The 27,485-nt window shown below is 46.5% G+C and overlaps 1 protein-coding gene across 1 annotated transcript in view; it reads left to right on the forward strand.

Annotated features, from left to right (window-relative positions):
- The window catches only part of DLGAP2 (DLG associated protein 2), a 791,263-nt gene that overhangs the window by 80,773 nt on the left and 683,005 nt on the right, over positions 1–27,485 (forward strand). The window contains exon 2 of the mRNA XM_043557189.1: positions 17,998–18,103. Coding sequence (XP_043413124.1) covers positions 18,089–18,103 — 15 coding nt within the window. The 5' untranslated portion in view covers positions 17,998–18,088. The remainder of the gene's footprint in view (positions 1–17,997; positions 18,104–27,485) is intronic.

A 27,485-nucleotide genomic window follows, 5' to 3' on the forward strand; every position in this document is an offset into this window, starting at 1 on the left:
GTGAGGGGTCCTGCCTCTCCTAGGCAGGCCTGTTTCTTTCTTCTGCCACGTGGTGCAGACCCTTGCCCACTCCTCCTGTCTGCTGCCTCCCCTTCCCTGCCTTGCTCCTCCTGTCTCTCTTCCTGGGTGACCTCTTGTCTTCGTGTCACCTGCCTGAACCATGATGTCCCTGAGAAGCTGGGTCACGACTGTGACTCTCCTGAAGCCTTTCCCTGCCAGCTCTTCCCCCCACAGACCCTTGACTTTACCTAAATAAACTTACTGATGTGACATTGCCACCACCTCTCCTGGGCATTTCTTCCTCCCTTCCCACAACTCTGGGCACATGCTTGGTTGTGACTATGCATAGTTCTGACCCTCAGGAAGCAGCCATTAAACAGCAATTATTATTAACATATCTTTATTGAATTAACGAAGCTGTTTGGGAAAATAATGTAGCAGAAAGCATCTCTAAGAGGAAGCAGTTGGAGGAATTTAAGGGTGGATCTTACAATCTTGATTTCTAGATGTATGTTATCTCCTTTGTGAAGAGAAACTGAGGCATATTGGGGTCTCATCCCTGCAGGATGCATCTCTGCCCTGAATTAGGAAGGGGTGTAAACACTGGAGAATACGCACACGTTAAATTAAGGACGTGAGTGGTAGTGTTTGCGAAATGCTGAAGGACGCACTGACCTCGCACGTCATGTCAGTGACGGATGATTTCAGAGGAGCTGCCGTGGACGACGGGCCTTGCTGAGCACAGCGTTGTGTAAATGGGTTTAGGGGAGGGGTGTCTGCCTCTGTTCTGAATCAGGGTCCCTTGGCGGAAGCTGCGGTTAGCCAGTGACCTGATCGCGGCAGGACAGTGTCCGTGATTCCTTCTTGCTCTGGGACAGCGTCTGGGGGATGGCCACTCTGGGGCCGTGTTTTCTTCACCTCCTTCTCTGCGTTGGTTGTGAGGTGCTGACCGCGTGGGGGTTGACCTGTCCACGTGTTTTTTCCAGCCCTCACACGTGCCCAGCTCTGTGCCGAGCTCTGGGGTCCAGGCGAGGATGACGTTAGCTGTTATGCAAGCTCACGGCTCACAAAAGCCTCTCTGTGAACCTGTGACTGCAGATTGGTGTCTGAGGCTCTCCAACCGCTGTAATATCTGGGTGGGAGCAGCGCTGACCCCGAAGGGCTGACGCTGTCCCCTAAGAGGCGGAGGCTGGAGACTAAGAGGCTGGCAATCGCAAGCGGAGGCCAGGCCCGCTGTTGTCATTTCCAACATGGACAGTTCAGAGCGAGGAGAAATGCGTGGGATCGGAAGAGGTAGGGAAGGCGTCAAAGAAAAGGTAGGGCTACGGCAGGGCGCTAAGTACTCTGCAGGGTGTGAGGAGGTGAGAGAGGCGGGAGACACCGTGGGAGTTAGGGGACGGCCCACAGGAGGCTTCTCAGAAGGTGGTCCCGTGAGAACCTGTGCCCCAGCTCTTGCGGCCCCAGCTCTGTGCTGGCCTTGGGTCATTCTCCGGGGCTTGGGGACAGTGTGCTGGAGGGCACGGCCCAGTGTAGTGTGACCGTGGACCTGGAAGAACCAGTGCCGTTCTGGAGCCATTAGCCAGCCCAGCTCTGTGTGTGGCTGAGCCCAGATGCCTCCTCACTGCCTGTCCCCCAGGAAGGGATGAGGTGGGTGCCACAGGCTGTCTGCTTTGTACTGCGCCTTCCACTCCAGCCACAGCCGTGGCTGGCGCTTTGCTTCCTGCCTCCCAAATCTGCCTTGTAACTCGGACGCCTGATGCCAACCCCTGTGCTGGCCCCAACCCTCACACTGACCCTGATCTCTGTGCTGACCCCCTGCGCTGTCCCCGCCCCCATGCTGAACCTGACTTTTGTGCTGACCCCTTGTGCTGGCCCTGGCCCTGCACTGAGCCTGACTTCTGTGCTGTTCTTGCCTCTGCGCTGGCCCCGTCCTCACTGTTGGACTTAGTCATCACTGCGTCCCTTCTGGTCCTGGAACAAGTCCGTATTTCCTGGCTCAAGCGTCCTCGCGACCCTCGCAAATCCACTCTCCTCCTCGGTTTTCCTGTTCACTGTTGCAGGGGACACTGGCTGTTCCCTGCACACTCACCCTGTCAGGGCTCCACCTTGGCCCCTGTCCCTGGACCTGCCTGTTCAGGTCTAGTGGGTTTGGCCCAAATGTCCCATCCTCCATACGGAACTTTCCATGTTTCTCCAGCGCGGAATTGTGTCTCCCAACCTAGGACTCACTTTCCACTGATCCCTTTCTCTGTTCCTAGAATCAGAGTGTATTCCTGCTGCTGTAGTGGGTTTTTTGCTCATGGTTTATTCCTTGCTACACAGAGTGTAGACTGTCTAAAAATAGTCAGCATCTGATCTGCTTTTGTAACTCCTGCACATGCATCTTTCTGATTGAAGGTGAAAGGGACCTTTGAGGCATGTGGTTCGCTGTCTCGTGAGGATGGGACTGTGGAAGCCCAGCAGGGCTGGTGGAGAAGGGCCATGCGATATGCACATCCAGAACTTTGCTTTTCGTTAGTTGTCAATTCTGCTTTTTATAAAACTCAAATCCCATTATACAGTTAGTGTCCAGAGGCCATTTCAATAGATTAGGCTTTCCTGGAAAATAGAAATACTTGGGCCACAGGGACTTGTCCTGTTTCAGCCAGAGAAGTGCGCCCCTTTGAATCTCATGTTCCCACTTTGCAGTACCCATGCTGAATTTTGAGCATCATAACTGAGCATGTTGTATTTGTACTGTGCTATCGATTGGAAATAGTGTTTTTCAAACACTGGGAAGAAAATATAACTCCACGGCCTTCAAGTTAAATTTGAAGTTAAAGTCTGGATAAAAAGGCTTATCCTTGAATACATCCGACTGCCAACTCTAATGTGAGTGTTAAGTGGCCTTCTTAGTAGGTTAGGAGGGGTGTCTGTGGTGAATTTAAGAGGCAGCAGGGGGGTTGTTGGTTCAGAATAAGAAATCATCGTCTCGACATTGTAGGTGATTGAATGCCAGAGCCCTCCACACACAGCATACACGTGGACTTGCCTGTGTAGAAATCTCTAGAAACAGGAGACAGTCACATATTTAACAGTGGGTTATTGAATTAAAGGCAGAGCTGTTCTAGAGGACTCCTTGCAGTCTGCTTTAGTGCCAGGACTCTGGGATTTTTAAGGAAACCACGTTCTTCTTTGTCTTAGGTGTGCCTCTGGTTTCAGACTCTTGCGTACATTCAAGGGAAGGTGAACAGTAATGGAGTCTGTGTTTTTGCTAAATTTCCGAAGATGTTCTGTCCCTCCGGCTTGTTCTGCAGTGAGATCACGTTCTCTGTGGGTCTCAGGAAGCCACTCCTGACACACATATGTCTTTCCATTTCGGAGTAAATCCCAGGAGTGTGGTGGCAAGGGGCGGGGGGCAGCGTGTGTCCTCGTTGGTCCTGTGCTCTACAGTTCCCAGTTTATGGTCAGCTGCAGGAATGAACGCTGCCTCAGCAGCCTGTAAGGTTTCCAGGAAAAGTCTGACATGAATGTGTTTGAGGGTGTGAAGTTAATTATTTCCTTCCTTATCGCTCAGGATACTGGACACTTTCTTCGAATGTTTTCACTGTAATTCAGCTTAAGTTGCCCCAAAAGGGCCCTGCGTGTCCTAATTTCTATAAACTCGTCTCCCTTTTCCTAAACCTTCAGACACTCCCGTAATTTGCAGTGGGTGGGATTTGCTAAGTGAACTGCAGTTGTCAAAAGTTACCTTTTTCCTTTTTATTTTTTTAAGTTTATTTACTTATTTTAGGAGTATGAGCAGGGGAGGGACAGAGAAAGAGAGAGTCCCAAGCAGGCTCCATGCCGTCACTCGGGGCTCAAACTCATGAACCGTGAGACCATGACCCGAGCCAAAATCAAGAGTTGGATGCCTAATATGTTTTCACTCATATGTGGATCCTAAGAAACTTAACAGAAGACCAGGGGGAGGGGAAGGGGAAAAAAAAGTTACAGAGAGGGAGGGAGGCAAACCATAAGAGACTCTTAGATACTGAGAACAAACTGAGGGTGGATGGGGGTGGGGGCGGTGAGGGAAAGGGGAAAGTGGGTGATGGGCATTGAGGAGGGCACCTGTTGGGATGAACACTGGGTGTTGTATGGAAACCAATTTGACAATAAAGTATATTTAATATTGGTAAAAAAAGAGTTGGATGCTTAACCAACTGAGACACCGAGGTGCCATTTTCCCCCCTTTTAAATGCCAAGAATGAACATCTTGGTGGGATTGTAGCGGGAGTGGAGCTTTAGAAATGGCAGCTCCAACCTTCGCCCCCTCACTGCTCCCTGTGGTCCTTCCCAGGTCTGTCTCATCTCATCAGGGTACTTTCCCAGGTCTGGGAAGCCATTTCTGTGATTGCCCCCAAAGCTGTGTGGGTCTTTGCTGGGGGAGTGCATTTGGAGCTGGTCGTTCCCAGCTTCAGGAGGGCCGTGTTTTGGTATGTTCTTAGTGTTATTTGTCTTGAACTCCAAAACCACCTGCAGTTTCTAGGGTTCCAGAAGGATCTGCAGTATGATTTTTTTAAGCTATAGTTCCCCATGTCCTATATACCACTCTGAGTTCATCTTTTCTCATTTGTTTGGACACGAACAGAGCTGGGAACCTAACCAACACTTATAATTACATTTCTGTGGGAAACTACATTCAGATTTCAACCTGGACTGTTAGTTCTTGCTGGGTTTCCCCTTCTAGCCCTTCCATCTTGAAGACAAAAAAGACAGGATGCTATATTTTGCTAATTTACTTTGCCAAGACCATTTGGAAACCCCATGGAAAATTGGGCATAAGGTAAGATCTTAGAACCAGAAGATGTGAGGCAACATTTTACTATGATAGACGTGTAGCTTCCTCAATCAGGTAGGGTTTATTTCATTACAGGTGACAGATTCTCAGCTCATTATGGTCTACAAACACTCAGGGTGTGTATGAGACCTGTATACAGGGTCATGTAAGGGGAGGCTGGATCTAACGGCTGAGATGATGGCGTTAGGGTGTGGATTCTCTGTCCCCTGCCTGAGGCCCTTGTGGTTTCTCTCGGGTGGCCTTCTCCACCTGGTAGCCTGTGGCACCTGCAGCCTCACATTATCTTGGAAGTCGTGCCCAGTCATTCCACCAAAGCCCATAGTCGCGACCGTCCTCTGGTCCATGACTAGCGTGCACAGCTCTGGACACCTTGCGTGTGTGGGGGGCAGACTGCACGGCCTGGCCGGGTCTGCATCGTGGGCCCAGCCCTGCAGGAGGGCAGGTTCCCTTGTGGGTTGGTGGGGGTGGGGGCTAGTCCCAAAGGAGGATCAAGGCAGAGCCAGGGGATGAGGGATAGGTGCCCCACAGGCAAAGACAAATAAATGTGTGGGTTGTTTTTAACTTCTTGTCCACTGTGGTACATGCTAGAGTTTTAGATGCTTGACTTGGAAGCCGGAGCTCCATTTACTCTGTCAGCCATTTCTTGTGCAATTCAGAGAAATCACGGGTGATGAAGCATCTTTGTGTCTGTAGCCTTCAGTCAGTGAGGCAGTGGGTGGTCCTACTCAGCTGCACCTGTCAGCGTCACATCGCTCTTTCTGAAGAGGTTTTATAAATTAGCACCATGTCAAAGGACGGATGCTAGATTATTCCCCTTACATCATGGCCAGGATGCTGAAGGGCCAGACTGACTGGCAGGAACGAGAAGCAGGGACACTTCGCGACGCAGTGGTAGGATTGGGGATGTGTGATCCCCATGCTGCCCCAGCGTGGAGGCACCTCGTTGTAATGTGTGCATCTCCGGGCTCGGGCGGAGGACCTCAGATAATTCTCGACTCCGAGAGTTTCAGGACCTTCAGATGTCCTATTTCTCATAAATGTCTTGTTTTTGGAGTTTGGCTTCCTCTGTGATGGCTTTTGGTTACCTCAGGTTTCCCTCTGGGCTGGGAGCACAAAGCATCCGTGCTTCCTCCCTAAACACTAAGCTCTTGCTCTCTCGTATTATGCTGGACAAAAGCCCGAGGAGAGAGATTACCATTAAGGTAGGTCTGTTTTCTGTACAATCTGATCTCTTTCCCCCCATGTCCAAAAGGCAGTTTCTTAGCCATCTTTCCTGTTACCTCTTTCCCCTTGAACATAAAGCTCCTTTTGCAATGCAGAGGACAGTGGTTAAGAGGAAATGAAGGAAGGGGAAAGGGCAGGGAATAAGCCGCAGAGGATGGGGGCGGTACAGACAGCCCCGGGGGTGGGGTGGGGGTTGGGTGGGGGGGAGCCTCAGGGAGCCTCAGGAGGGAAGGTAGGACCTGGGCTCTGTTGTAAAATGAAGCAGAGTGTGGATGGTGACTTAGTAGGTCCTTTGGAACACATGACTGACTTGAAGTCAGATCGGAAACGGAGTCCTGGCTGTGGCTCCTGTAAAGTGTGTTGTTTTGTGCTGATCCATCTCAAGGTTGCCTGTCCAGTGGCTGGTGTGGAGCCCTAAGAAGATGACGTGCTCCATGTGTTACAAAGTGACACAGGGGTCCTCAGGCTGCGTGTCACCAGGGTTGACAGATGGGAGTTGCGCTGGTTGAGCATTATCTGTTGGTGACGTCCTTCTGTGTGCAGGTGTTGGGTGCGGGAAGGGTTGGGATTGTGCGCGTGGATCTTAAAGGAAGGGCCTGTGCGTGATGGTGAATGTCACTGAGGGAGGAAGGGCCCAGAGGCAGAGATGTATGAGGTCTATTCCTCTTTCCTGGTCATCAGAATGTGTTCCTGGGTCTGCTGAGCCCCAGGGAGGTTTCCTCTCTCCTGTGGGAGGGAATGGGCCCCTGGGAGGCCGCTTCACCCCTTCCCTGAGGAGAATAGGAGAGAGCTGCTGATTGGGACCTGTGCCTTCGGGGGGACGGGGAGTGGGCGGGAGAGCTAACCCCTGAGTGGTCCCCAGGTGCGATCTCAGGTGTGTCAGTGAGTGCCCCAGTGGAGCGGCCTTCTGTCCACACAGGTGCACGGGTAGGTAAGAGGCAGTGTGATTTCTCCACACCAGAGGTACACAGGCTACCGTAAGTTTGTAGTGGATATTACCCTACCCTAGATAAAGAAATACCTGATTTACCCCATCCTAACATTCGTACTTAACACTCAGTACCTTTCAAAATGGCGCCTTTCAAATTAGACTACCTTCTTCCCATTTTATATGTGTCTGTGGTGTCCTCATGTGGGGCCGCCTCTGCAGGTGTGCTGAGACTACTTGAATCAGAGCGTGCCTGGAAAGGGTTGTAAGTCCCCGTGTGAGGTTCTCTCTCACCATCTGAGAGTTTGTCCGGGGATCTTCTCACTTCTTCATGGCCCTGTGATGTGATCTAAACTTCTCCTGCTTAGGAAGTCCATTTCTGAGCGTGGGCACACACGTGCCCTCTCACACAGTGTGCTGGCGGCTTATTTCACGCACCCCCCAGGTGTCCCAGCCATTTCCAGCTTCTCTCCCACCCAGCACAGTCCTGCCTGGTTTGAAGGGGGTGCTTCAGAGCAGACCGTTGGGAAAAACGGGACTATGGATAGGAGGGCTTCCTGTTATTACGAGTTAGAACGCGTCTACTGCTGCGAGTGAACTTGACCTCAGTAAAAAATGGAGGTATTTTTCCTGTGAGTAGATCTGTTAATATGAGGTAGGTGTGTTCGTTGGTGGTCTCACCCTGGATGTCACTGAGGGCACCACCAGAGAACAGAAGGCCTGTCATTCCTCAAGCATGCGGAGGGCTTGTCAAGATTCCTCTTACTGTCCTGTTTTGTTCTCTGGAATGGACTCTGTCATGGGAAGTAGTGGCTGGTTGTCCTTCTGACTTGCCAGGAAAATGGTGCTGGCCTTTGGTCTGTGATGCCCTGGAGGAGACCTCCGCTGTGAGCCTCTGTGGGTGGTGATGTGTGGGATAAAACCCTTTTCCTCAGTAGGTATGGGTCCTTCAGTAAAATTGGGGTTTACCGTGATGCACTCTGAGACCCTTTCACTAGTCTACTCGTGATCGGGGAGGCGTCTCTGAGCCCAGGTCTGCCTTGTCTGTGTGCAGGGTCTGGACTTCACCGCAAACCGAACACAGCTTACCGTCTCCACCTCTGACCTCTTTTAGTTCCTCCAGTTCTTCTGGTTCTTGCAACACGTGATCATTCAATATTATTCAAAATGCATTTTATAATGAAATTCTCCTCTTTGGTCATTAGTTAAAATATTAAGCAAAATACAGAGTTGCTCGTCTGGTACACACCATTACCCATCGTACGCTAATGGCAATACAGCAATTATAAAACAATTGCAGATAAGAAGATGTAAACGCCTGATGCTCTGATGATTGGATTTCACACAAAGCCCTTTGCCACCTACTGTTCTCGAAGTACATTCTACAAATGAACGCCACTCCACCGTAAACCGTTGTGGAGTTCTTAATCTATGACATGTGCCACATCACAGTTTTCCAGAACCTTTGTTTACTAAACAAATTTAACACCGTTTTCAACACAAGAATCTAAAAAGGTCTGAGTTTCCTTATCCAGTTTGTTTATTGAAGATTTTTTTAAACCGAAGACAGAAGGAAGGTGGTTGACAGTGACTCGGGAACCCGTGTCTTAGTCTTGCCGCGCGTGGGTTTTCTCGCGGTGCCGACCTGTGCGGCACTCACTCAGTCCCCACCGGAAAGGGGTCCGGCGTTTAGAATTGCAGTTGTTACACTTAGGGACACATGTCTAAATGGAATAGCAAACGTGATTAGAGGACCTTCCGTTAATGACGGCATGTAGGTAGCTGCGGGCTTGGGCTCCTGCTGGAACACCTGTGGGGAGTGAGGGGCTGATGGGGAGGAGGACTCGAAGTGTGAGCGTGCACAGTGAGTGAGCAGGAACTGCCCACACCTTTACCTCTGCTGTCCCGATGAGGACGCTCATGTCTGTTGCGATGTCCTCTGCGTTACCACCGCTCTTCTCAGTGTCCCGCGGCAGCCCAGGAGCCGTGGAGAAAGCTGGGTCCATCACGTGGGCACGTTACCTGACCCAAGCCTTTGAAATTGGAAAAGCGGTTTCTGAGAAAGAGAAGCTTCCTCTTCTGGAACTCACACTCCCTGGAAGTGAGCAAAGACATCTCCGGGAGCTCTGAGCAGCCCTCCTGCCACTGTGAGGTGTCCTCAGCTTTCGGCTGAAGCTGTGACCACAAGACACCAGGGGAAGAGAGGGTTTCCGAGTGCTTGGGGTCATGGTGCCAGGCAGTCAGGCCAGTTCTGAGCTCTGGACTGTGCAGCCTTGTGAGCCTATAAATCGCCTTTATTGTTAAGTGAGTTAGAGTTCTTCCTCCTTTCCCTTTCCCTTGCCTTCTTTCCTCTTCCCTTTCCCTTTCCTTCTTTCCTCTCTTTCTTCTCTTTTTCTCTTTCTTTTCAGAGTGAGCACAAGCAGGGGCAAGGGGCAGAGGTGGGTGGAAAGAGAGGGAAGGAGAGACAATCTCAAGCAGGCTCCATACTCAGTGCACAGCCTGACGCAGGGCTTCAGCCCACAACCCTGGGATCATGACCTGAGCCGAAATCAAGAGCCAATTCAACCGACTGAGCCACCCAGGCGCCCTGACTTCATTTTTCTATTACCTGCCGCCAGACACAATGTGATTGCTACTAAGACAGAGCTGATAGGATGTGTATCTCTACCTGTGTCTCTCTCTATCTAGAGAGAGACTGATTGATGCAGGAAGTGGGCTCACATGACTGCAGAGACTGGACGTCTGAAATCCGCAGGCAGCCTGCCAGGCCGGAGACCAGGCACAGGTTGCTGCGGCCTGAGCCTGAAGGCCATCTGAGCCCAAGCCTCAGCCCGTGCACGTGACTTTGTTCCAAATGATGGTATGTGTCCCTGTCCCGCCGTGTGTCATGTGCACTGCGTGCGGCTGTGGGACGGTGGGTAGGAATGTTCTGTGTTCTGGCCGCCTGCTGCCCTGGGCTCACAGTGACCGCTCTACTCTCTTCCTGCAGAGGAGTCTGACGTGGAAGACGGGGCAGCTCAGGTGATAGGATGCAGGTGCTCAGACGAAGGAAAGATCAGTTTGTGTCGGAGATGTCACGTATTAGAGAAGGCAGTTTAGCCTTGATTTCTTTTTAATAATGAGATGCCTATGACATTTCAATTAAATCTGTAATCCTAGAGGCGCCTGAGTGGCTCAGTCACTTAGGCGTTCAACTCTTGATTTCAGCTCAGGTCATGATCTTGTGGTTTGTGAGTTTGAGCCCCGTCCCATATTGGGCTCTGCACTGACAGAATGGAGCCTGCTTGGGATTTTCTCTCTTTCTCGGCCCCCACCCCTCCCTCCACCACCCAATAAATATTAAAAAGTCTGTAGTCCTAGAGTAATATGTTATAGAGGAATCAGATGGGATTAAATCAACCGTGTGCCATTGGTTTTGGTGCTGAGGAAATTTCAGCAGACATTGATGAAGGTGGTGATGACAGACTACCAGTTAGAAGACACGGCTGGCTCAGTCGTGGAGCATCCACCTCTAGATCTCGGGGTCGTGAGTTCGAGCCCCACGTTGGGTGTAGAGATGACTAAAAAAATAAACTTAAATATTTAGAATACAAATGAATATATGAACTAAGTTTCTAATCTGGGTGGAGAAATCAGATTGAAATTAAGACATGTAACTCTGGAGTACGGGAAAAGTTGAATTTAAGGAACAATAGTGATTATGCTAACATGCGTACAGTGAAATTCGAATTTACAACATATTGATGGAATTTAATAGTCCTTTTGAGTAGATATTTTTGTATATAAAAATTTTATTAGACAATCTCATTCTGTAAACATAGAAGCTTGCTATTACGTGGGCACCTCTAATTTAATGGCTAGAGGAAAAACAACGCTATCATAATACTTACCTGAATTGATAATGTTGAATGAATTATTTTCAAGTTGTTCATCATTCTGTTCATACTTTTTTTGTTTTTTAATTTTTTTTTTTTCAACGTTTATTTATTTTTGGGACAGAGAGAGACAGAGCATGAACGGGGGAGGGGCAGAGAGAGAGGGAGACACAGAATCGGAAACAGGCTCCAGGCTCTGAGCCATCAGCCCAGAGCCCGATGCGGGGCTCGAACTCACGGACCGCGAGATCGTGACCTGGCTGAAGTCGGACGCTTAACCGACTGCGCCACCCAGGCGCCCCATTCTGTTCATACTTTTGGACCTGAGCCTCAATTTGTGATACTTAGTAGAAGAATCACATCAAGATGAAGGTCTGTACACATCTTTATGGACACATTCTACTTTTTCTCCATGTGTGTGGAAATGTGGAAAGTGGTTAATTCATGTTTGCTGGAAAATAGGGATGATGATTGCTTTGGCTGGCGGGGTCCGGTGAGGGAATGATTGATCTCTGTGTATCATTTAAGTGGCAAAATGAGATCAGTAGAATTGTGTGTGGAATCATTTTGCATTACTCGGTTATGCTTTGCCATAAGCACTTCTTAACTATAATAGAAGACATTTTTATGCTATTGACTTGATTACCTTCCAGCCAACTAAATAGAATTTGAAATGTCTATATTTTCTCATAATACTAAGGGAGCAGTACAGCAAACATATGGTGAGCTCAGTTCCTGTTATCACAAGGATATAGCATGGTGGTCCATGTTCCTTTTTGAAAGATAAAAAGTACCTGAGATATCTTGGGATGGTCAGTTAAAATAGTTGTAGATATGAGAAATTAGGTAATATTTGGTGTAATATTTATATTCATATATGTATGCTATAATCAGGAAAACGTTTTGTGATTTTGAAAGTAGATTCCTATAATTTTGTCTTTTTAAAAAATTTTTTTTATTTGGGAAAATACCCATGTAAAATGTAAACAGGGACCTTGCTCTGCTTTGCATCCTTGAAGCCTGTGTGTGTGTATATGTGATTTCTTAAAACCTGTTCTTTTCAACACTGAAGAATAAAAATGGAAAGTTAAATGCATATTACAGTTACACAGTGTGGTCCTAAAGGAGGTTGAGGGCCTAAAAAGCTCAGAGGTGCTGCTGATTGGACCCTCACCCAGGGGCCTGCCCCCTGAACGTTCTCCCTCGGGAGCTGGGGGAGCACAGGCCTTTCCGCCACCCCAGCTCTACATCCTCAGAAGAGCCTAAAAGTCTGAGGTCCCTGCTTTCCTCACTGATGGAGAGTCCACATTTTCCCAGTGAATCAAGAAGGAGATGCTTGTCACCCTGCTTCTCGGCTTTCTGGAGCCCCAGAAGAACGACTCCTGGCTGCTTAGAGTGTGAGAGAGGAGGATGAACAGGTGAGGAAAAATAGGCCATCGAAATGCAGTCATCGCTTGGAAGACAAGACACACTGAAGTACAGAGGGCAGCCTCCTGGTGAAGTAAATTTAAAGGATAAACGGGAAGAAGATTCAGAAAAAGATGCCAAGGCTCATCTGTACACTAGGAGTGGGAGGCCATGAAAAGGGGAGAATTGTAGAACAAGATTTTGTTTTCTTTTTCCTTCAAGTTAGAAGCAGTGGAGATTAGAATAGACATTGTGCACACTTGGATCAGTGTGAGTGACCGAAGTAACAGGCCCACAGGTGCACCGGGTGTAAACTCTGTGGATGAGCACTTTCTTCCCAGAGACCATGTTTGCAACATGTGTTGAGTCTTAAGATGTTCCCATCAGTGTTCTGAGGACTCCACAGGAAGGACTCCCTCAAGCCGCACAACTACCGTATGTCGTCGGTCCTGTTGTTAGCTCCATTTTACACATTAGGAAACAGCACAAAGTGCTTATGTAACTGACGATCTGAGGAAGTGTTCCTAATGAAGACTGGATCCCGGGTTTGGTTGTGCCCAGATCCCTGTTTTTAGCCCGTGTGCTATGTGGGACAGCTGTACAGAAAGAGTAGGAGATGATGTGAAAGAACCAGTTAGAAATATTATAGAAATTATGGCCCTTGAAAATAAAACTCAGTAAATATTCACAAATCAGACATAGCTGAAAAAAAAGTAGTGAACTAGAAGATGAAGCTGAAGAAATTTCCTAGTATTAAGCATAAAAAGAGAGCAGATGAGAAACCACAGTTAGTGAATAGATGTAAAAGGCAACACATGCATCTGATAGAAGCTAAAGAAATAAACAGTAGGGGTGAGTTTGTATTTGTGATAAAATGGCCAATAATCTTCCCAAATTGAGGAAAACTGTTTTCAGATTGAAAATTTGTACCGCCTGACAAATACCACAGGGTTTCAATTGTATGTAGAATTTAAGAAACAAAACAAATGAGCAAAGGGCAAAAGAGAGACAGAGAGAGACAACAAACCAAGAAACAGACTCAACTCCGGAGAACATACCAACGGTCACCAGAGGGGAGGTCGGTGGGGGATGGGGGAAACAGGTGATGGGGATTAAGGACGCACCTGTCGTGATGGACACCGGTTTTTGTATGGAAGTGTTGAATCCCTATTTGTACACCTGAAACCACTATTATACTGTGTGTTAACTAATTGGAATTTAAATAAAAAATTAAAATTGGAATTAAAGTGAAAAAATGGGTACAGAAAACTTGTACCACCTTCTAGGACAGAATAGGCCAACAAGACACACATCTTGAGCCATCCTTGTAAAACACAGCGGTACCCAGGGTAAAGACGGAATCCTGAAAGACTTATTAGTTAAGAGAACAGAAATTGCTTATAGATGGATGAGAAATTTCTTAAAGGTAACAACAGATGCCTGAAGCTATCTGTTGGATTTCTTGAATTCCATACTTATGTAACTGTCATTCAATCCTGAGGGCAAAATAAAGACATTTTCAGACCTATAAGGACCTGGAAAGTTTGCCACACAGAGACCATGTTGAAAGAAAAACAAGAAGATATTTTTGAGCATGAGGAAAAATGAACCCAGAAGGATGGTAGCAAAGAGATCAAGGGCACATTAATTTACAAGTATTGATTTCAGAATAAGTAATTTATTTTCTTTTGTTTAATGAGCAATCGTATTTGGTATCCACACAGTAGTAATATCAGAGCAGCTGCAGTATGGGGAGGGCATTCTGAACTTTGGGGGAAGTGTGAGCCCCCTAAAGTTCTTTTATTCAAGAGGATATTGGAGATACTGTTTTCATCAGCGGCTTTGCTAGAAAAATACATGTTTAATTGCCTATGTTAAAACTGTTAAGGGAGAAATAGGACGTATAGGCACTGAGAAAGTAGTGAAAAGTCCTGTTGTAAGGCAGTGAAGAATAAAGTACAAAGAAAAACAAATTAAACACGAACTATCGGGACAATATAATCCCAGTTTATCAGTAATCACAATAAACATGGGAGGGTGAAACTTAGACATTACAAACAAAAACGGTCAGATCAGATTGAATACAATGCAGAATCCTGTGGGTCTTTAACATAACATGTTGTTATATTTCAATTAAAAATACAAAAAATCATTAATTCAATATTCAATAACAAAGAAGAAGATGCAAAAAATGTCTTGCGAATAAGCTTGTGCAAGATTAATTTAAAAAAAAGAAAATTTAACAGTGTGAAGAGTTAAGGATAAAGAATGTGATAGAATCACAGTTAAAAGGACCATATTATCAGCAGAAATTTTTTGCTGAAATTTGAAAATCAAGATGAAATGTTTGGTTTTCTTGGTGAATATAAGTGAAATAAGTTGATCTGACAAAGCTAGAAAATGTGAATGGACTAGTAACTGTGGGAAAATTAAAATTTTCCTTAGATGTACTTTTGTGAAAGATGCTGGATCAGTTTTATAGGTGAACTCTATACAAATATCTACAAATTGATAATTCTGTTATCTAAACTAGTTCAGAGTTATAACCATTACTCTCTTTTTTTGAGGTTTTTTTTTTTTTTTTTGAGACAGAGAGAGAAAGAGAAGGAACGGTAGGGGCAGCAAGAGAGGGAGAGGGAGAGAGAATCCCAGGCAGGCTCCATGCTATCAGCACAGAGCCTGATGTGGGGCTTGATCCCGTGAACTGTGAGATCATGACCTGAGCTGACATCAAGAGTTGGATTCTTTACTGACTGAGCCACTTGGGCGCCCACCATCACTCTCTTTTAATGAGTAATTACCAAACTTGATAATATAGTAGAAAAAGGCTAATTTTACTTAAGAATATAAATATAAATTTCCTAAGTGAAATATTGGCAAATTGCATCTAATTGTACACTTAATATGACCAAATGGCTTAGTCTGTAAGAGCAGGATTCTTTCAATAATAGGATCTCTATGTTAGTAATCTGAAGGATGAGCATGTTAAAAGAAAAAAACCACGGATGTATCATAAACACTGAAGGACCTTGAAACAATATGGCAGTCACTTAGGATAAAATTCTGAGAGGGAGTAATGGCAGGACAGTTCCTTAACAGGGTTCAAAATGTAATCAGAAACCCTGAAGCAAGCAGAACAGTTATTGGGAAATTCTAAAGTGTGGAATTCTCACCATTAGTCCCTCTTATTCTGGGGTCTTCAGTTAAGGTTATATGGGAAAGTAAAAGAGACAAAATATTAGAAATGCTCAGTGGAAAAAGGAAGAGACCATACAAAATCTATTAGATAAGTAGGAACATGGATTATGTAGAACAAATACAAGATCAGTAAAATAAAAATCATGAACTGTACTGTATGTGATAAAGTAATGGCAAAATAGGTCCAGTATCAGAAACAATAAACCCTACAAAACACCTTGGGAGAAAACAGGAATGTTTGAGGTCTATAGGGGGGAAAAAACCAGACTTTGAAATACGTGGAAAGGATGTAAAACATTACCTAGTGCTTGGTAGGGAAGTACACTTTAATGGCAAATTTAGTATTAAAACCTATCACTTCACTTCAGGGGTATGTGTGTGTGTGTGTGAGAGAGAGAGAGAGAGAGAGAGAGAGAGAACTTCAATCAAAACCTGTTTCGGGGGGGGGCAGTGGAGGTGGGGAGTGGGATTTGATCAAGGGATGATAAAGTTAATACAGGAGAATGAATACACAAGGTGTCCAGTAAAGTTTTAAAGAAGATCTGTATAGTGGGAGTTCTGGTCTGCTAGAGAGAAACACATGTACAAATGCTGCGGGAGATAAATTGATCTGTATGACAGTCTTTTCTGCGTGAGTGGCATTTTCAAGTTGGTGGATAAAATATGGATTATTAGGCAGATTTGTTGGGATCATTGGTTAGCCGTTGGAGAGAAAGTAACAATTCTACTTGGCAACTCAAAAAAGTTCCAAACACATCGATGATCTCATTGTTAGAAATAGTTGTAGAAATGCTAAAACAAAATTTAGTCGAATGTGTTTTTTTAAATTGTGGAGTTGGGAAGATCTGGGTAATGACAGAAGCCCTTAGAGAAGGGATTGGTAGATTTGGACATAAATTCTATCAAATGCACCTAGGTTGTTGGAAGGACACCACCGAGGGAGTTAACGCGTGAGAAAGAAGGAAAACCATTGCAGCCTATAGAGCAGACAGACGGTCTGGAATATGTAAAGGGATACTACATGGTAATGAGGAATTTCCCCCAAAGGAAGTGGACAAATCTATAGAACAGGCAGTTTGCATGGAAAGAAGTTTGATCAATAATCACAACAAAAGTTCTTCCAAATCCACGGAAACAGCGGGAAACTTTTCTTCCCCCAGAGGCATGCAGAAAACCTGGCGACGTGTGATGTGAGCACTGGCACACGCGTGGCAGTGTCGTGGGCTAAAAACGTGCAAGTCCCGTGACCCGGGGACTCCACTCCTGGAAATCTGTTCTGCACAAACGCACCGAGAAGCATATGAAAATGTGTGCACAATTCTCAGCAAATGGGGAAAATTGGAAACAACCCAGATGCCCAAAAGTAAGGGGTTTGTGGGGTCAGTGTGAGTGTTCAGGCAGGAAAATACGGGGAGATCCTGGTGCAGGAAGCAAGCGAGTGAACAGCAGTGTGTCAGTTCTGAAAAGGCAGAATTTCAACAGGAAATGCCTGGAAATAAATACACAGTTTAGGTGACAGTCACAGCAGACATCTACTAAGTGATTCCCGGAAACCAGGGGTTAATTTTCAGTTTGTGTGTTATTATCTGTATTTGCAGACTGTCCTTGCTAACGTAAAAAAACAGCTGATTTTCTTACCTCCTTGGACTCTTACATTTGAAAGTAAGTACAGCATTTTGTAACGTGACCATTTGGCTAGAGTTTGGTGACAGAATAAGTTTTGGAAGATGGGGTGCATCTAAGCAGGACCTCTGGCCTTCATGGAAATTTATAGAACCTGATCAGGGTTTTTGAGGGCCACGTCAAGTATACATAGATAAGTATTTTGTGGTCATAGTAGCTTACTAAGAGAAAAAGCAAGTGTGTTTTTCTGGCGTGATGGTATAAACAAGTCTCCTCTGGAGGTTCCTTTTCCTATTTCGTCTGATTCACTTGGTGGTGATGGTTGGGGGCAATAGTCATTTCATGTGTCCGTGTGCAATGAAAAAAAGCAGAGAATTTTAGAATTATCAAAATGTATGTTCTAGCATTTTTAAATGCTGCCCTCATATTTATCGGGGTATAGTGCTATTTTCTTTTTCCTGGAAAGAGGATGAGCAATTGTTAATATTCCTGGTACTGCTCTTGTTTCTTGGAATCTGCCTGGTTCCTTGCGGAGCTAGCCCAAGGTTGCAAATGCTGCTTCTGCCATTGGGTTATTGGAGAGATCATACCTCTGATTCGGAGTACGTTGCGTTATTTCTGGTTGCGTATTTTCAAGTGGGGAAAGCTGACGTATCGCAGTTTCGGGCCCCGACTGAGAAATGAAATCCTTTTCGTCATGAAAGCCTACATCTGCGCTTACACGACGTGTCATTTTGGGATCCTGTGTCATTTTTCCTATGTAGCTTCTCTGCCAAAGTGCTGTTCTCAGGTGATAGAAGTTTTGCTCAGTGGTTTGTTTTCCAGGCACTTCCCATGTATTTTCTTTTCCAGGGGGGAGGTTGCTTATCTTTTTTTTTTTTTATCATATTTTCCCCATTTCTATCCGTTCCTCATCTTAGGCCTTCCCTGCACCTGAGGCGCGGCCGTAAGCCCGGCCCGGTTTCAGCACAGCTGCCCTGGGACGCTCGGCCTGCACCCAGCCCGGCCGCCATGGGGACCGCTCAGGTAATGTTCCTGCTTTCCTTCTGTCCTCTGGGCGGGCGGCGGGAGGGAGGACACGCTCCAGGCACATGGGTGGCTGCTCTGTCGTACCTGGGGACGCGGTGAGCGCTCTGATGAGGTCAGGCCTGTTGGAAGTGTGGCCTCAGAGCAGCGCGTCTGTGTCCCGCATGAGCAAGTGGTAGCCGTGGAGGAAGCCAGCTCCTCTGGAATGGAGCTTCCCCGGCAGGGCTCTGGTTCCTTCGCAGTGGTTCCTGGTGGACACCTTCATGTGGCATCGGTGGTGGTGGTTCTGCGTTTGTGTGTGTGTGTGGAGGGACCCAGGAGCAGGTCCACAGAGCAGGTGACAGTGAGCAGGTACACACAGGTCCGAACCACAGCATGTGGACTGCCTCACATCCCCAAATCCCCGGTTCACGGTGTTCCAGGACTCCCCAACGGCCACACCCACCACGTACCTGCCTGCAGACACGGCTGGAGACACGTGAGGGCAGGGCTGTGGCCTTCCCTCCCCAGGGCCAGCAGGTAGACCACACCGTCAGCTGGAGCCCCCCCTCCCCTGCCGGGGCCAGCGGGTAGACCACACCGTCAGCTGCAGCCCCCCTAGTAGGGCCTTCCGTCTGATCTGGGAACAGAGGGTGCATGCAGTGTGTCTCGTCTCTCTGTCCGCAAGACGTGAGCCTGGATGAACGTGGCTCATGGAAGCGTGGCTGGCACTTCCCATGACGCTCCTTTGTCCCCTCATGTGTCACTCAGTGCCCCTATCATGTTCACATCTCCCTTTGCTAGTATCTTCTTCTGCTTATGTGGTTTTCTCAGAAAACCGTGCTGCCTTTGGGCGTCAGTCTTCACAGCCAGGAGCACGGGTTGCCCTGCGGTGGGACTTCAGTTTTGTGTAAGAGCCTTTGGGGACACATGAGGCGAACCTGTCCTTTTATTTTTATTTTTATTTTTATTATTTTTTGTACAGGTTATTTATTGGTTTAAGTAATCTCTCCACTTGACATGGGGCTCAAACTCCCAACCCCGAGGTCAAGAGTTGCACGCTCTTTAGACTGAGCCAGCCAGGTGCCGCAAGCTTTCCCCTTAAAATCTACTTGTCCCTCTGCTCCCGCAGGGACCATCCATGATGCCTCTTCAGGGCTCTTAACTTGTTAGAGTCCTCGAAGCTCAAAACAGGCGGTGCCCCCTTCCTCTGTGGGCTAGCTGGGGTTCTTGGTTGAAGAACAGAATTCATTCTGGTCTGTTTGAGCAGAAAAGGAGTTTGTTACAAAGGATATTAGGCCATCACAGACCTTTCCATGGGGCTGGATAAAGGCTGTCAGCCCCACCGCTGGGACCCCTCGTGACAAGGAGACCTCCCCCAGAACGCGCGCTCCCCAAGTGGGGGAGGGCCGCGTGGGCACAACGTGGGCGCCAGGAAGCTTGAAAACCAGTTCTGACGTCGGTGGTTGTGTCTTGGCATTGCTCCCGGGGAGGGGGTCACTCACAGCGTGGGCTTCTCGGAGGTGCAGGGCAGCTGCTGAGACGTGGGTTTGGAGCCACTTGGCTGCCTGCCCACCCCACCTTCCTCCACCCCCTGTTCTACAAGGAACAGCGGCTTGCCTTAAGGGTGCGCTTCTCCCATGTGAGGTGAGAACACTAGCCTTCATCCCCAAACGGGACTGGAGGTGAGGGAGCTGCCAGGGCTCCTCCCTCCCTGGGACTCCCCTTTGCTGCTGCCGCCTAAGCCATCAGACCAGCACCCACACTGGCTTGTGGCTCACGTGCCTTCAGCCGAGACACCTCGTTGCTAGATGAGGTAGTTTTCGTGGGTTCTGCTTCAGAGAGCAGAGCTCTAACCTTGGGAGCCTGTACAGGTGCAGTGATGATGTTTAAGGGGCAGTTCTGCATTCTGAACCGGGTAATTCTCGTGGTCGGGGCGGTCCTGCGGTGTGGTGGGATGTTCAGCATCCCAGACCTCCAGCCGCACTCTCCCTCCAGCCGTGAACACAGAACTGTCTCCAGACATTGCCGAGTGGCCTTGAGGGGCGGCCCTCCCCTCCCACCCCATGGAGAAGCACCGAGGTTTTCGGGTTTGCTGGAGTCAGGTTGTTCATAACCTTCCCTCATCTTGCTTTCAGTATCTGAGCACCTGTGACTGTGTGTTGCTCCTGTTAGGGATGCCGTGAGTTTGAATGTTCTCTGCTTCTGTCCTCCCCAATCAGTGTTGCCAATTTTAATGATCTCAATGAACCAGATTTTACGTCATTGATCTTCAGCGTTATTTTTATATGTTCTGTTTCTCCCATAAGCCTTCTGGTTGTGATTCTTTCCTTTCTTCCACTTCCTTTGGTTTCAGTTTGCTTTGATTGATTCGCTTTTTTTTTTTTCTTTTTTAAAGATTGAAGATGCGGTGAGTGATTTGAGACTCCTCCCTCCCTGATAGACGTTTAGTGTTGTGAATTTCCCTGAGAATGTTACCTTGTTGGGCGCCGAAGATTGTGTTTCTATAAATGTTCTTGAGAGGTGGTGAATCACACGGAAAGAATATGGCGCTTCGGGTTTTGCGGGGTGAGCTGTCAGAAGCCCTTTCTCCCCTGCCACCTCCGTGGGACTGGCCTGGCCCTGGCCTAGATGAGCTGCCCACTGTCCACTCTCTGGGCCTTGGGTTTCACTTGGCCATGTGGCTCCCATCTGTGTTCTTAGAATTTCCTTAATGATTTTGCTGTGTAGGTAGAATGTTCTTGTTTTCCAGCTGTGTTTGGGATCTATTCCCTTTTACCCACCCCTGGCCTTTCTATGGATTTGCAGAAGGAGAGGGAGCCAAATGGGGGCTCCTCCTCCCCACCTGGGTCCCGTCTTTTTCAGCTGCTCTGTTTTGCCAGTGCAGAGACTTGTGTCCCCTCCCAGGTGGCCGTTCCAAATTCCACGGGGAGGCCTCTGCCTCCCTTTTTATCGATCATTCTCAGGTAGGGCAGTTCTGCCCCCATGGCCATGGGCATTAGCAGTGTCCAGAGAGATTTCTGGTGTTCACAACACGGGGAGGGTGCTGCTGGCATCTGGTGGGTCAAAGCCACGATGCTATAATCATCCCTCAGTGCATCATGAGGACTGCTTTGGTCCAAACGTCGTAAGAGACAAGGTTCAGGAACCTCACTTTACTTTTATGATCTAACCTGTCCTACTTAGGTGTCTTTGAGAGGTTGAATGTTAAAGGAGACGAATAATGTGGTCTTGTGGAGAACCGCTTTTCTTCAGGGGGAGGATTTGCTCAGGAGCTCTCAGGACTTTGATCGGTTTGCATGCAGATTCATGTAGATACATTATATTTAAAATATACATTCGGACTTTTTGGGATAACAATAAAATTTTTTTTGAAACAACCTATTGGAATTATTTTTTTTTTAATTTTTTTTTTAATGTTTATTTATTTTTGAGACAGAGAGAGACAGAGTATGAATGGGGGAGGGTCAGAGAGAGAGGGAGACACAGAATCCGAAACAGGCTCCAGGCTCCGAGCGGTCAGCACAGAGCCCGATGCGGGGCTCGAAGTCACGGACCGCGAGATCATGACCTGAGCCGAAGTCGGACGCCTAACGGACTGAGCCACCCAGGCGCCCCATAACCTATTGGAATTATTAACACGCTTATCTTCTCATCATGTAATCGCATAATCGCATCGGTAACCCTGACATTGGTAACTATTGCAACCCTCACGCAGGATTTGGAACAGTATTTACATTTATGTTGTTCTCAGACAAGGACAAGAGCAGGCTGTGGTTTGATATTTGTCTCATTTAAAGTAAGGGAAAAATTATAGAAAGGGTTCTTAGCTTTGCTGCTGAATCAAGCCACAGTAATTCTGAATGTAGGAATCTAGTTTATTTTGCAAAAGAAAACTCTCTCTTCTCAAGGTAACTATGAATAGATCTATGTTGCTCTGAGACAAAGATTTATAGGAAGGGAAGCAAAATGGTCCTAAATGTGTATATGCAGTACACTCATGCTTCACAAAACAGCCCTCTGTTAAAGCATTATTCGTTTTCTTTGGGTAGAGTCATCGGTTTTTAGCTAGGGTTTTGGTTAACCAATGTTTTTCTTTATTAAGCATATGGATTCAGTTTGGTTTAACTGTTTACTGGGCTAAACCTACTGGTTTGTTCTTTCCTTCCTCCCTTATTAGCAAGAAAGCCAGGAGGGCACTCGTATCCCCTGTCCTGTTGGTGGAGAATCCAGTTCTGGTGTAAGGGTGAATGGAGGCGGGGTGTGGACAGGTGACCAGTGTTTGCTTGGCAGTGGGAAACCCAGGTTCTCGTTCAGATTCGTCCATAACTCTTCCTTGTCTGTGGCAGACTCCCTTCCTGTGTGTGTCCCCCTTCACCATTCCTGTAACGGGGGGGGCTAGAGTCCTCAGTTCTCACGGTCAGATCACACACCTGCCAGGATTTCACACATGGATGATGAGTATCTAGCACTTTTGTTATTAGTTTAACCTTCTTAGTTCAGCAAGTATATTTGTGTTAAACCTAAATTATACAGATTATTTGTGGGAGTACCTTCTATCTAGCTGATTCAGAGATTTACCTGTAGAAATTATGAATGCCATAATTGTAAATTGTTTTAAGGTATTTGTCTCTTCCTTTTTATTTATATATTAATTAAAAAAATGTGTGTGTGTGAGAGAGAGAGCATGTGCACACACAAGCAGGAGAGGGGTAGAGGGAGAGGGAGTGTCAAGCAGGCTCTATGCTCAGCACGGAGCCCGACACGGGGCTTGATCCCCACGACCCTGGGATCATGACCAGAGCCAAAATCAAGAGTTGGACACTCAAGGGGCGCCTGTGTGGCTCAGTCGGTTGAGCGTCTGACTTTGGCTCAGGTCACGATCTCACGGTCTGTGAGTTCGAGCCCCGCGTCCGGCTCTGTGCGGACAGCTCAGAGCCTGGAACCTGTTTCGGATCCTGTGTCTCCCTTTCTCTCTGCCCCTCCCCTGCTCATGTTCTGTCTCTCAAATAAATGTAAAAGAAACATTTATAAAAATTAAAAAAAAGAGTTGGACACTCAACCAGCTGAGCCACCCAGGTGCCCCTGTCTCTTCCTTTTTAAAAACGATGCCAGCAATATATCTTACCATGGAAAAATTGGCATAAATAAAATTAGCATAAGTAAAACAAAAATTCAGAGATGGTCATTGTTGACATGTTGGTTTACTTTTCATATTTTCCTTTTCCTTATATGTATGTAACCACAATTTGTTTTAATAAAATGATTGTACGAATTATTTCAATAGCAGATGTCTTAACAAATTAATGCAGTATATTATTGGCAACTCTCCTTGTCTATAACAATATTTAAAAATATTTTAATGGTGTTGAAGCATGCCATGGTACAGGCAGCCTCTCAGGTCGGCAGACGTGTTCAGTTCTCTGGTCATGTAAATAAGGTCGGCACAAATTACTGTGCCTCCCCTAATTATGCTCTTAGAATAAATTTGTGAACTTAAAAGGTTTCCAAAGGTGGGAAGATTTTAAAGATTTTCAGCATACCTTTCAAATGTGGTATTTACAAAAACACACCTGTATGTCCTCTCTCAAGAGCACACACTCAACAACGTTTGCTTTTTACATTTTCTTTATAATTACGGGCTTGACAGGTGATCTGCATTTGGCACTTTGTTTACTTAGGTTAGCGGCTCTGTTGCACGTATTTTTTTTCCTACTTTCCCTTTTGGTTGGTGTGTAAATGGCACGGCATAGGGTCTTTTCCTCATGCCAGTATTATTAGGATGTCTATTTTGAAATCCAAACCATGAGATATTAACTGTTTTCATGTATTTATGATCCAAATATTGTTTAAACTTTTTAAAAATTTTATTTATTTTTGAGAGAGAGAGAGAGTGAGCGAGCGAGCGTGTATGTGCATGAGCAGGGGAGGGGCAGAGAGAGAGGGGGACAGAGGATCTGAAGTGGGCTCTAAGCTGTCAGCACAGAGCCCGATGCAGGGCTGGAACCCATGAGTCGGAAGATCATGATCTGAGCTGAAGTTGGGGCTCAACCAACTGAACCACCCAGGTGCACCCCAAATAGTTTTTTGCTTCTCACATTGACATTTCACCTTCAACTCTTACGATATATTTATTTTTTATATATATGAGAGTAAGTTGTCATGCAGTCATGTCTTTGAATGTATTCCCTCATGATTTCTGTCTTTGGGGAACACTTGAAAAGCCTTTCTTTGCCACAATTTGCATAAACATTTAGCCATATTTCACTTTCACATTTTATTTCGGCTTTTACGTTCTTTAATTCTTCTGGATTTATTTTGGTTTCTGTATAAAGTGAAGGCTGTACGTCTGCCACTAAGTGGCTAACCAGACATTGGAATATAATTTCCTGAGAAATGATGCTGTTGCGTTTTCTCATACCGGATTATCTTTATATTTGGGGAAAATTCTAATGGAGGTAGACTCTTCTATCACTATCCCCTTTCCATTGACCTCTGTGGATAAGCATTTATGTTAAAGCTTTTTATTTGTTTGCAAAGTGCCTGTTGCCTGTTGAGTTCACAACAACTGTGTGTGTGTGTGTGTGTGTGTGTGTGTGTGTGTGTGTGTGTGTGTGTGTGCGCGCGCATGCTGTAACGATGATCCCTGAAAGATGGTGTTTGGCTTCTGGGAAAATCCTAACTGTGACAACACCATGTGATCATGTTGTTTGGAGGAACTGGCCAGGACAGTCCATTGGAGACGGGCTTCTCTTTCTTCCTGAAGTCAGTTCTTTGTGATGAGTGACGTCTACAGGGCACCTGCTCGCTCCATTGTTGTACGTGAGGGTGTTCACCCGACTCTCAGGTTGATGTAGACACAGTAACAGACCCAACAGGCATCTTCGATGGCCACCCTGTAGTTGCAGCAGGCAAGATGGGGATTAGACAGGTCCATGTGGGAGTACTTCTTACCATATTTCTTTTTCTAATGCTACATGTGTAATCAACGCAGATACCTGACAGTGTTCTGTAGCGGTGATATGGCCAAATTACTCATAGGATTTTTGGGTAGGCATAGCACTAGAGTAAGCATTTTATTGCCTTTATCCAGAGAGGATTTGGGTCTTTTTATGTAACAGATTACCACGAACTTGTTGGCTTAAAACACATAAATCTGTTGTCTCGGAGTTCTGTAGGTCAGGCATCTGGCACAGTCTCGCTGGGCTGAAAGCAAGATGTCCACAGGGCGGGCTCCTTATGGAGGTTCCAGTGGGGAATCTATTCCTTACACTTTCCAGCTTCTAGAGGCACCCACATGCACTCCCTGGTTCTTGCCTGCTGGCTGCAGCCTCACGCCTCTCACACGTCCCTCTCTCTGGTCCTCTGAGCTAGGAAAGGTTTCTGCTCTCATGGACGCCTGTGATTATCTTGGGATTATGTCCTCACCTTAAGACCCCGAATCCCACATGCAAAGTCCCTTTTGTATTCGAGGTACCATGTTGGCAAGTTCTGGGATGAGCCTGTGGGCGTCTTTGGGGCCATCATTGTGTTGCCATGATATTTATGTGTAATTTAAATTTGTGCTTCACTTTCCTCTCTGGAGATTTTATTTTTTACCTTGACCTTGAATAAAATTGCTACATTTCCTGGAAAAATAGTTGCAAAGTGTAAGTTTTTTATCTTTTATCTGTATTTATCTATTTTCAGGATGTAACAAGGTTACCTTCTTTACCATTAAAAAAGTTTTTTTAGTGTTTATTCTGTTTTGAGAGAGAGAGAGAGACAGAGTGTAAGCGGGGGAGGAACAGAGAGAGAGGGAGACACAGATTCCGAAGCAGCTCCAGGCTCTGAGCTGTCAGCACAGAGCCTGATGCGGGGCTCCGACTCACAAACTGTGAGATCATGACCTGAGCCAAAGTTGGATGCTTAACCAACTGAGCCACCCAGGTGCCCCTTTAGCATTTTTAAAGTAGTAGAAAAAATTGTTTATTGAGGCTGATGATCCTTCAGTAGGACCTGGATTTGTAATTTTATTATCAGTGTGATGGGCTTACCTTTTTCTATGACATGTATAGACATAATTAAGATGTTGCCCTGATTAAGAATGAAATAACTGAAGGATAGGATTCATTAATGTTTTTAATGAACATTAATTCATTAATGTTAAAGAGAATTCCGGTGTGAATTACTTGCCCCCGATCCATCAAGGTTGGTGAGCCCATGAAGATCCATCTCCGGATGGAGTTATATTTAGTGATTTTGTCACTTGCCCCTCAAAACAGTCTTGGATCGACCGCAGGAGCACAGGCTGAGGAGTCAGGACAGGAACATGTTTATCGAACAGCGTGTTAGGCACTGAAGGAACGTTCTGGGCTGGTGCCTGCCTCTTGGGTTTGACAGAGCTGCAGGCACATGTGGGGCGCTTCAAGTGCAAGCAGATGAGCAGTGGAGAAAAAAGACAGACGGGAGGAACAAACCAGTCTCGTTTTAGGAAGCCTGTGAGTGGTTCTGGGCGGATATAGGCTGAGGGGCGCTTTTCTTGTTTTCTAACGCCACGAACATGTTATTCAGGACATTGTTGTTGGAACGAACGAACTATTTTTAGTTTAAAAATATGGTTGTAAATTTCCTTGCTGTGTGCCGCGTATCTGCATTTTAGCTTGTGTTTCCTTGGAGGAGTTGGGTCTTTTTGCCTTAAAAAAAGATCTGTCCTCCTCTACCAAATTGCTGTAAAGAAAGAAAAGCTTTCAGAAATACAGCTTTGGGATCATATCCTTGTTGCCCGAGCTCTCCTGCCTGTGTGGGTTAGAACACTATCATCCTGATGGTTTTATTTGTTGGTTCTTCCCAAATGTGCTCTCCTTTATTTTTCTAAAGATATTTAAAGAACTGGGGTGCCTGGGTGACTCAGTTGAGTTTCCCACTCTTGATTTCAGCTCAGGTCATGATCCCAGGATTGTGGGATCGAGCCCCACATCGGGCTCCACACTTAGCATGAAGCCTGGTTGGGATTCTCTCTCTCTCTCCCTCTCCCTCTCCCTCTCCCTCTCCCTCTCCCTCTCCCTCTCCCTCTCCCTCTCCCTCTCCCTCTCCCTCTCCCTCTCCCTCTCCCTCTCCCTCTCCCTCTCCCTCTCCCTCTCCCTCTCCCTCTCCCCCCCCATCCCTGCTCTCTGTCTTCCTCTCTCTCAATTAAAAAAAAAAAAGATTTAAAGAACTTAAAGATTGAGACTTAATTAACTCAGGCATGGCTGTCACATTCAGTGTTGTGTGTGTTTGTGTATTTGTGTGAGAAGGTATGTATCCTTGTGTATGAATGTCAACATTTGTGTGAACAGCTGTGTGTCTATTTGTGTGAGCAGGTGTGTATCTGTGTGTGTGTGTGTGTATACATGCGTGTGTGCCATGAGGACAGGCGCGAGAT

The sequence above is a fragment of the Prionailurus bengalensis genome, chromosome B1 (assembly GCF_016509475.1).
Source record: "Prionailurus bengalensis isolate Pbe53 chromosome B1, Fcat_Pben_1.1_paternal_pri, whole genome shotgun sequence".
Classification (NCBI taxonomy): domain Eukaryota; kingdom Metazoa; phylum Chordata; class Mammalia; order Carnivora; family Felidae; genus Prionailurus; species Prionailurus bengalensis.